The sequence below is a fragment of the Pseudomyrmex gracilis genome, unplaced genomic scaffold, assembly GCF_002006095.1.
Source record: "Pseudomyrmex gracilis isolate BER0280 unplaced genomic scaffold, ASM200609v1 scaffold_2928, whole genome shotgun sequence".
Taxonomy (NCBI): domain Eukaryota; kingdom Metazoa; phylum Arthropoda; class Insecta; order Hymenoptera; family Formicidae; genus Pseudomyrmex; species Pseudomyrmex gracilis.
Genome location: NW_018023512.1, coordinates 1 through 11480, shown reverse-complemented (window position 1 = coordinate 11480; position 11480 = coordinate 1). Strand labels below are relative to the sequence as shown.

Below are 11480 nucleotides of genomic sequence, written 5' to 3'. Positions count from 1 at the left end.
TTTTCAAAAACTTTGATATTATTTTAACAAACAAAATTAAGAAATAGTGACTGATAAAAGTATTTACGTTAGTTTTTAGCGCGTTTGAAATTATAATCTGTGTATACCATCAAACACTAAACATCTTAAGAAATTGAATCAATATGGTATGGAGTATTTACCATATTTAAAGAAAAGTAAAGCGTAAAAGTTTAGTAATTGCTTCTTTGCTTCTTTATCACAAAAATAGTATAATACGCTTTTCAAATAATAAATCTATGGTTAATGATATTTACTGTCCGATATTCGGATACGGTAAAAGACAGAAAAAAATCATATTTTACAACAGCTGAACGTTTCGAAAAACTACTAAAAAGAAATAAAGTCTTACCATTTTCTATATAGAATCGAAGGCGGCAAAACATAAATCTCATATGAATATTATTGCGAACTACTAGTACACAAAATCAAAAACGTATCGTTTGCGCGATCTTAACTCTTCGAGAAATCCTCGAAAACTAAGAACCGATCGTTCTTGTGGAATAATATCTACATGTCACGAGGTAAATATGTGTGTTGAGAAAATTGACCTTATTTTGTTCTCTTCTACGTACATATATGATGATAGAAGTAACGGTTTTAAATGTCTTTCACGGTTTAAACGTACAAATTCGTATAATAATATAATGTAACATATACAGATATTGTTTTATTTTATCATAAGTACAAGAAGAAATATCTGCGTGCTATCGGAGACTCGTTCGATGATGGAGCGAATTTCTTATATTTGCGAGCAATAAGTCGTGTTAATTTGAAAATCGTGGGACTGCTTTCAATACGCAAAATGATATTTGCGTACGGCTGAGTGCGAACACCTGTTTACAAGATCGTTGATAGGACGTCGCGTGAGATATCAGTTGACTGCTGTATGGAATTTGACTACGACTACAATACAGCAATTTCAAACAAAATCTGATTCGACCATACCCCTTTGTACATAAAAACTTTAGAGTCAATATATTGAACTTTTTTGATTGTGCACCACACCTGTCGTTTTTGGAAACATATAGTTTTTTATAGGAACTGTAACTTTGGACGACATTTCTCGAAAGTCTTATTTTTTTCAGTGAAACTGGATACCAAAACTATCTACACACACACACACACACACAGTTATCACTGATTAACTAGTCCGTGGTATCTTTATTCTTTCTGTTTTTTACATCATCGATTACCCTGTGTTTGTGTCAATTAAACTGAACTTAATACTCAGAAATTATTACGCTACAGTAAATTGTTCAGAGCTGTCTTACTATCAAAATCTTAAAGTAAAACACCGCCAATACTCGGCCCTTCTTTGTTAGATTGAGGAGGTATGAGGGGGGAAAATATATATTAAAATAAACGTACCTATTATGAAAATAAACAACTTAAGAAATTCGCTTTGTATACATTATACAAGTAAGATTATGCAAAACCACACACACAACATACATTTTACAATATTTCAGACAAGTCTGGCCGAAATGATAGATTTTAAAAGTGAAGCAAAGTAAACATGTTAAACAAAGAAAAATAGCTTCGTGCAAAGAACAACAACGGCAAAGCTACATCAAAAAAAGTTCCAGATTGATTGGAAAGTAAAGTTAAGTTTGTCATCGGGTTACGTTAGAAATGTTTCTTTGCACATTAAACATAAAGTGTCTTCCGTTGGTAAGTACTTTTGTCGTTTGCTTATGCATTAAAAAAATCGCTCTTATCGTGGAACTTTGATTCAATACTGTAACTATCTTTTCTGAATAATCAATCTTGTGCCATAATAAGTTGAAGACCATACTTTTGCATACTGCATAACACATAAGTATATCCATCACTCGGCACTAGACCGAGAAATAAAAGTAGAAAACTTTGAGTGATTTGATTTTGTTTATGCGTTATGCAAAAATCCGTTGTTTGGCTCAAAGAAAGTACACTAAAAGAGTTGTTTTCTAGCTTTTCTCTGCTACACTTTGCATACATAAGAAACATTTGCAGAGTAACATAATCACATACTTGCGTTTAATTGATAGTTATATGAAGAAAATCGGCAGGACGCAAACGCAATGTAAGATGCAAATACATGTATATAAGTGTGTTTACACGTAAACATATTACATTTAATAACATAAAGCATAAAATTAAGAAGAAGGTAGAATAATAAAAACCTTGTAATGCATCATCAAATGTATTTGTATTAAACTTAATTTAAATAAATATCTTTTGGTGAACACACATAATAGCCTATAACTTATCGCTTAACAGTTTATAACTACAAATGATTAATTAACACATGAATACTCATAAAACACTAAACAATCTTACATAATATAAATTCTTCTTTTAATGTTATACATTTACATATTTAAATACTATGAGTTTATTTAGCGTGTGTGATATGTATTCATATATTTACGTACACTATACATAAATATACACATACGTATCGACTCGCGTGTATACATGTAATATATTGTAATGAAAAAACGAGTTAAGTTTATAATCAACAAATTTATTACACATTAAAATCCGAAAAGTGTATGTATTTTCGATTTTAATCGTAATCAGCAGTGATTGTTATCATAAATTAAAACTCATTTAAACAGAAAATAGATAAAAAAGTGGATAACTACATAGTAAACTCTTGTATCAAAAATCAGTTGCTTACATGCAAAAAAAATACATCATAAAAAGACAATTTTCTTCATATAATTGTAAGTAAAAACATACTGGGGTCTAAAACGAATTATAGTTCGCATTTCACTTAGGAAACTACGACGTTTTTCAACTTTGGTTTTAATGGCATCGAGAACACGTGGATCCTAAAACAGATTACAAAATGTACTTACTATAAAATTCTATGTACTTCAGCATAATTTTGATTAAGATCTACACAAAACTATACTTCTAATAAATATAACAAAAACCTACTAGTTTACATATATAAAATAAGCTATTTCTGAAAAAAAGCAAAAAATGTAACGCACACTTATGTGCGTATTTATTATAAAAATAATAAATATAATAGTATTTGATATATACTGTCTTCAATTGTACTGATTTAAATTAAAATAATACGTTACATAATTTATACATACATTTACCACGTAATGTATATCCGACAGTTTATTTAAGAACACTTCGTTAGTAATCTGAAAAAATCATGTTCGTTCGTCAAGTAGTGCGATTTACTTATATTGTGTATTACTATTCACTTATTACATATTAGGTATTTGTTTCTTATATCAAAGAAATTACAAATATAAAATCTACAACAGAACTACACATTTTTACACGTATAATTACATACGTATATATACATATATATAATAAAAAAAAATTTTGATTTACATATTTATCTACAAGAAAGAAGAAAGATCATATATCATACCATCGACAGGTCGTCATCGGAATATATGTTGTTAATAATACAATTTATTATTGCTAGGATGTTCTCGTCTCTATCGAAACAAAATAACAGATGTACCATTAATATGTAAACTTACTAATACAAAATAACGTGAGGTTATTACAAAATAACACTGTTTCATCCGAAACAGAAAAGGTAATGGAAAAAAATATGCATATTATGAAAAAGTAATATTCGTATGAAATTTACTGTATGAAGCTTTGTATGAAATGGACTGTATACAATTTCTTCTACAACAATCATTTTACCTTCCTATTCCAAATTGTAGACCGAATTGTACACTAAATAGCCCTAAATAAGTTTTTGACTGTAAAGCAAAAATAGTGAAAAGTAAACTAACAGTAACACTTTTTTTTGCATGTACAATATTATCACTATCACTGTTTTTGGCANGTAAACTACTTCCAGGTCTTGGTAACGAATTACGATCAAGAAAAGACAGGAAAGTATATAAATTCTCGTGATTTCTATAGCAAGGTAAAAATTCAAAGAAATCTTCTTCTTTTCCTTGTGTCTGGTATATGTTGAAAATTTTTTGCCACAAAGCAGATTTATCATAAGTGACAGTTTCTAACATTAATCCTTGGCAATATATCCATTTCTGCCAACTTGGCAAAAGTCTGCAAGTAAAAAACCATATTATTTTCTTTAAACATATACTTATAACACTATTTACAAACTAATTCATTAATGCTATTCCATAGATTTTCTTTAAGCGTAAAAGTGTATTAAATCACATGTCAAAGACGCAAGAACAAAAAATATAAAATTAGTAGCAAGAAGACGTTTTTGTAACAAATACGGACGTCACCTTGCCATTGAAAAAGTAAAATAACGTACTTGTTTTGCGCAGGATTATTAAAATGCCACTCTAACATTCGATTAACATGTTCTTTGCACATTGAACCACCGAGAATGCATGTCCATTTTAAAACTTCATGATAGAATTGATTACTGACACTATTCTCCGACCAATGTGTATATGATTTATTATCAAGAAACCTATTCAATGTTGCCAAAAGTTTATCCTATAAAAGCAGGATATGTTTTTTAGTAACATATCTTGTGTAAATGCTTAAAATTTCTTACTATTTCATTATTTAACGATAGTTTTGTATTCCTTATTGCTTCTAAGAAATGTTATATTATACTATTTGTGACACACATATTATTATAGAACATCCGTGTTTATTTTTTTCTAAATTATATGTATGTTTGTACAGATTACAGAATTCTTTTTTCATTTTCTATATCTATCTATTGCTTATACTTTTTTTAAAAACATCTTTTTACCCACAAATATAAAATACTATTTGTTGTTCTACATAGCACACGTATATCATATTCTCTGAACTGTATCATATAATCTGTCAAAACTACAAATAATCTAATTTCATGTAAACAATACATTTTTATATACATATAAACATACATTTGTAATTCAAGAAATTACAGAGCTTTCTTCGTAGGTTCTTTAAAAAGAAAAAGTATACTGAGCACTAAGAATATAAATTGCAAAACAATGTTAGCAATATTCTATTATTCGAAGAAACTTGTAAATCTTTAAATTTACTTTCTCTGCAATATTCTGACAAATTACAATGGGCAAGTTTTAAGAAAAGAATCACTTCTTTGAAAATTTTACTGAAGTTTTTTATTTTGCAGCTTTATGCAATGGTCTTTTAATTGAATTCATACTTCTACCTAAAAGTATCGTATACCAAAAGTGAAGATTTTGTCGTTCATTAAACAAGATTTCCATTTATTCATGCATTTTTTCAGATGTGTGATTTACGAGAACAAACGGTGAAAACGATAGTAAATTAATAATTTTGTGACCTCATGCATATTTTTGTACTCTATTGATATTATTTGACTTTTGTGAGCTACTTTTACATGAAGTGTGACTATTGGTGAGCACTTACATATATTGTATATGTTATTTTTTAAACTATAATACTGCGCTTGTCTAAAGTCAGTTTTTTATATGTACAATGTTTTGTATGGTCAATCTAGTAGATACTACAACATGGTAGTTATTTTTTAGTATGAAGGAAGATTCTACTACATATTATTTAAGTATAATTACTCTAAAATATATATTGTTTATGTTATCGACTAAAGTAGCACTAATGCGAATTATTTATATAAACAATCCGTAATATGTATATATTTTATAAGTAAGCTAATAAACTTTTTCACAAGTGATTAATGATGATCTATCAATTATTTAATTTTTTAATGTACTGTAATACTATGTACCTTGATAGATCTGGAAAGAACACTTTCTGGAAAAGGAAAAATCTTCGACATGTTTTCAAGAGCAAAATATACAGGATACCACATTATGTAGGAATTGTGTCCACGAAATATACTGCTTGCAATTTCAAGATATATGTTTAGATCACTATTATCTGAAGTAGAATTGTCGTTATATTCTGTATTTTGCACCAAAAAATAGAAAGCATCGTCTAATATTTGTGCTACAGTGACATCATTTAAATCTGTAATCTTCAGATCACCAGTTTGTAAGGAAAAAGCAATGTTCGTCCAAGATTCACGGTCATAGTTGACGCGATAACCTACAAAAAATGAAGGTTTAAAAATACTGATAGTGAGAAACAAAGAAAAAGAAACAATTACTCTACAAAACTAATGAATATTTTAATACACTATATGTATAATAAAGAGATACTTGATAATTCACATGTATGTTATTACATTACCAGCGGAATCCGCGACAATGATAAACTCATTTTTATTACTCAGGAATGGACGGATGTATTTTTTGGAAGGTGTTAAAACATCAATATACGTAACAGTACTTTCTTTCTGTATTATTTTTGTAACAGACACAGGTATCCACCAATTAAGTTCGCACTGCTTTTTGTGATCAATAGTAAAACAGTCTATGACAGATATTGCTACCTGTGTATCATTGTGTCGGTTTACTTGTAACACAGGATAACCAAATTGTGTTGTCCAAGAAGTTATTAATTTTTTTATATCTGTCGCAATGTAGGCAGACTTATATAAGAAAGATGCTTTATAATTTCCGTACCATATCTTATCGAAAATTGGCTGTTCATTATGTATCTTATCTGTTGTATTATCACTGACAACAAATATCGTAATACAAAACATAAACGTAATGCTCGTAGTAAATCTCAAAAAAACATATTTAAGATTGTTATAATGACTTCGCGATTAATGCAAAAATTGTTTAACTAAAAAATGTCGCACTACTTTGTACTCCAATGATTGATAAATACTTACGTGTTATAATATAAGTTTACGACCTGTTTAAACATAGAAGTATATAAGAAATCTTGTTTAATGAAGGTACTGACCATATAAAAGATGCCGAATGCTACAAGAAAGTTTAAAGTGTAAAAGTTTTCGAAATTTAGTAACAAATCTATGTATAATAAATAATATGTAGTAGTAAGTAATAACTACATAAAATACTGTTATATTTTTTACCACACATAAAAATGTGTAACTGTACTTTATATCATATTTTAAAAATGTTTGCCTACAATACACATGATACATATACCACTGACAATTGTCATACTTTTTATAGTACATTCTAGAGATATATACCACTATCTCATGGTGCTGTTATTTTGTGACCATTGATTAATTAAATGTACTCGAAAATTTTATTTCCCTTACCCTTTTCTCGCCACATTTTCCTAACGGTTGAATTTAGAGCTGTAAACGATTCTTCTTGAATTCCAAAATCATATGTACTAAATGTTTCTCCATAATTTAAAACGTTTCGTCGTGTCTGGACCACAATTGACTTTATTAAACTCTATCAACAGTTTTAATGATTATACGATTATTTAAGTATAGTGCGCAAGTATCTAATAAAAAAATGTATTATATTTATCATATAAAGTGCGATGATATTTCAATAATCAGATAAAACGAATACACTAAAGTAGTACTACCACAGGAATAAAAAAAATATATATGTAGATTATTTCCTACACATAATCATATGTTTCTATGCTTTTTTAATGGATGAAACTGCGTATATTTTCAATATAAGTAAAACATTATAAGTAAAACAACTATAAATAGTATTATTGGTACTGAAACCGTTTCAAACTATGTCTAAAAATTTGACACTTTTTTACTTAAAAAAATATATAATATGGTTTTTTACTTCTCACATTTACATTTATGCACAACTACAATAAAAATGCACAACAATAACCTTATCCCAAATATAAACTCCATATACTGTTGAAAATCCTTCGATAAACCAAGAATCCGATTGTCTAAATGCAGCTACCCAATCACAGAATACTTCTTGTATCACATTTCGTGCTATGAAACATGTTACTTCTCTTTCTTTAATAATTGAATCTACTTCGCTGTTGTATATACTGTTAACTTCACTGAAAATACAAATAGATGTTACTGAAAGTACATTCTTCTCGTACTGTTAGAAAGTTTTTTATAAGGTCAAATTTGTATCGTGAGTTATGCATCTCACCTCAAAAAAACAAATCCAGGAGTTATCATACTTTCGTAAACAGTAGAGGTTAAAGGCAGAAGCACGTAATAAACATGCGACCGTGGTATGATATTGTCCCACATGTTTCTGAGACTTATGAACATATTAATAAGAACAGTTCGTGCATAGTATGTGTCATTTCTCATTTTTAAGCTGCATGTAATGGTAACGTTATTCCTTGTTCTCATAAATATGTTATATACATTCGGTATGACAACAAATGCAACCAACTGTGTGGATATTAGAGGTGTGGTGAAAAATGTTGTTTGGAATGCATTTATTACCGAATTCCAATATTTAGGTGGCATGTTCGAAATAGGTGTATCACTGTGGTTATGTATAATTTGAATGGTAAATTTAACCTTGGTTGCTGGATGTTCCCAATACGGAAAAATCCATTCATTTGGAATACGCGATAAAATCAGAAATCTATATAATAAACAAAATATTACAGTGATACATAAATACAGTAGATAAGCATATTCCATTACATAAAGTACTACCTTAGTAGTAACATCTTCTCAATTATATTTAAAAAGAACAAATGTAAAGTTAATGGAACACAATTTAGCAAAATAAGACGCTTTTCGTATAACTATCTAGTTTTTACATGTACCATAATATTAATTTATAGTAAATCTTCAAAGAAAATTAGTAAATTTAAACTACATTATATAAATTAGTAGTATTATATCATGTGCCCACCGGGCGATAAACTAAAAAACTGTATGTTGCAATATTTACAGTTATAAATATCTTTCGAATAATAGTGTGACAATGTTCTGTAGAAATAAATGTTGTCTATAAATGTCATTGTAGTACAATATAATTGCAGCAGTACAAAAATGATAGTATGTGTAATAGCGTTATATGTGCACTTACTCCTTCGTTTCAGTTTGATTTATGTACGGGTCAACCGTGACAACTTCCGTTAAAGTACAATTATACATCGAAGTTATAACATATTTTCCAAATTTCACAGGTTGTTGCTGTTTCTTACGTATAAATGTCGCATATTCAGGGATTCTTCTTTTTATGGGAGTTAGTTCCACACTTTTGAATCGATCTTTGGTACTATTTGCCTGCGATACAGTAACTTCCCAATGTGATATATAATGATACAACATTTCACTATCAACATATACTTTATGCACAAAACAATAACGGCCAATTTGTAATCGTATGTCTTTTTGTTCACATGACACGTTTAGCACAACAGTAGAATTGACGGTAAGAGAGGTGTTTTGTTTTTCTAAAGAAATAGTATAATTTATCGGTTGTACACACTGCGATGTCCGAGAGAAATTTTCATTAGTGGAAGATGCAACTACGCGGACAGATATTAAGTATATTGCTCCAAAGAATATAAGCCTCTGCGTAATGCGTATCTACAAAATTAATTTACTTGTTAAACAAAAACTACAGATACACAGTAAAACNAAATTGTTACGCAAAACTTTAGTATAAAACAACAGATCTTTTCAGTATAAAATACAAAAACAGCATTTATAAATGAGTAAATGAAGGGCGAGATACAAATAAGTATGTTTATATCAATAATCTCTTACTTCTATCACACATACACATCACAATATTTGTCAAGATTGTGGTGTTTCAATCCGACACATAAAATAACGAATAAGAAAACAGCATATAAGGAACACAAGTACGTAGACTAAGTACTACACGTTTTTCAAAAAATTTGATATTATTTTAACAAACAAAATGAAGAAATTGTGACTGATAAAAGTATTTACGTTAGTTTTTAGCGCGTTTTAAATTGTAATGTGTGTATACCATCAAACACAAAACATCTTAAGAAATTGTATCAATATGGTATGTAGTACATTCTTCTCGTACTGTTAGAAAGTTTTTTATAAGGTCAAATTTGTATCGTGAGTTATGCATCTCACCTAAACATCTTAAGAAATTGAATCAATATGGTATGGAGTATTTACCATATTTAAAGAAAAGTAAAGCGTAAAAGTTTAGTAATTGCTTCTTTGCTTCTTTATCACAAAAATAGTATAATACGCTTTTCAAATACTAAATCTATGGTTAATGATATTTACTGTCCGATATTCGGATACGGTTAGAGACACAGAAAGAAATCATATTTTACAACAGCTGAATCTTTCGAAAAACTAATAAAAAGAAAAAAATTCTTACCATTTTCTATATAGAATCGAAGGCGGTAAAACATAAAATCTCATATGAATAGTTTTGCGAACTACTAGTACACAAAATCAAAAACGTATCGTTTGCGCGATCTTAACTCTTCGAGAAATCCTCGAAAACTAAGAACCGATCGTTTTTCTGGAATACTATTTACATGTCACGAGGTAAATATGTGTGTTGAGAAAATTGACCTTATTTTGTTCTCTTTTACGTACATATATGATGATAGAAGTAACGGTTTTAAATGTCTTTCACGGTTTAAACGTACAAATTCGTATAATAATATAATGTAACACATTCAGATATTGTTTTATTTTATCATAAGTACAAGAAGAAACAGGCCAGTGAAGACACGTTCACAGTTGATTGTGTGTAAAAATTTGGTTTCTTTTGTGCACTTTGAAATACAACAAGTTTTGTTTGAAGTATTCGATCTTTGTCGATTGTCTAAGGCAATTGAATAACCAAATTAATGAGTGCCGAATCGATGGATTATATAGTTATACAAATGTGTACTTACTTCCAATAATGGTCAAGTTTTTGTGGTTAAAACACAAATATCTTATGTGTTCTGTGTTTTGACCACAAAAATTCGAAGCCAATTGCGTGGTTACGTCACGTTCAATGCGAACGTTGTACGATAGTCTTTTTTCAACATAAGTTTCTTCGACTTATATGTTTTCTCTCTTTCTACTATGTCAATGCTTAAAATTCTGATTCAATAGAACACATTTCAAATGGAGATAATAAAATGCAATTGTTACTGCGATCACGCACATGGAATTGATTGCGAGCGCTATATAATTGGTTCATATTGCGTATATTTGTTTTAACACGTCCCAAAGCAAAACAAAAATACTTTTGTTATTTCCAACAAAAACTGTATTGCAAAAATCTTTTAGTGTTTCCTTGCTACATTTTGTGACNGCTAAAAGAAAAGTCTATCTGAGAGTGTTGACTCTCACGGTTTGTCCAAAACCCATTAATAATATGGCAAAAATTTGATCGTGCTTTTCGAAGAGCACTTGCTCCACGATTTGATTCTTTCAAAAAGCTATAGGAAGATCATTTAAAAGAGTAAACAGTACAAGGTGGTATCAGAGCGAATAATGCTACATTACTTGTTTAAAATACAAAAACTATCGGAACGCAATAAATATCCACGTGCTATCGGAGACTCGTTCGATCATGGACCAAATTTCTCATACTTGCGAGCAATAAGTCGTGTTACTTTGAAAATCGTGGGACTGCTTTGAATACGCAAAATGATATTTGCGTACGGCTGAGTGCGAACACCTGTTTACAAGATCGTTGATAGGACGTCGC

At 29.3% G+C, this 11480-nt stretch overlaps 2 protein-coding genes across 2 annotated transcripts; both read right to left on the bottom strand.

The window, feature by feature from the left end:
* Positions 1 to 2580: 2580 nt before the first annotated feature.
* Positions 2581 to 7219, bottom strand: LOC109863030. Its single transcript, XM_020443207.1, has 7 exons — positions 7124 to 7219; positions 5708 to 6027; positions 4286 to 4473; positions 3694 to 4065; positions 3407 to 3476; positions 3114 to 3167; positions 2581 to 2837 (listed from the first exon to the last, which is right to left on the bottom strand). The coding sequence occupies exons 1-7, from the start codon at positions 7137 to 7139 to the stop codon at positions 2700 to 2702; spliced, it is 1158 nt and encodes a 385-aa protein (XP_020298796.1). The 5' UTR covers positions 7140 to 7219; the 3' UTR covers positions 2581 to 2699.
* Positions 7220 to 7637: 418 nt separating this feature from the next.
* On the bottom strand, positions 7638 to 9103 carry LOC109863029 (glutamyl aminopeptidase-like). Its single transcript, XM_020443206.1, has 3 exons — positions 8859 to 9103; positions 7956 to 8405; positions 7638 to 7857 (listed from the first exon to the last, which is right to left on the bottom strand). Exons 1-3 carry the CDS (start codon positions 9101 to 9103, stop codon positions 7638 to 7640), a joined length of 915 nt encoding a protein of 304 aa, XP_020298795.1.
* Between the last annotated feature and the right edge of the window lie 2377 nt (positions 9104 to 11480).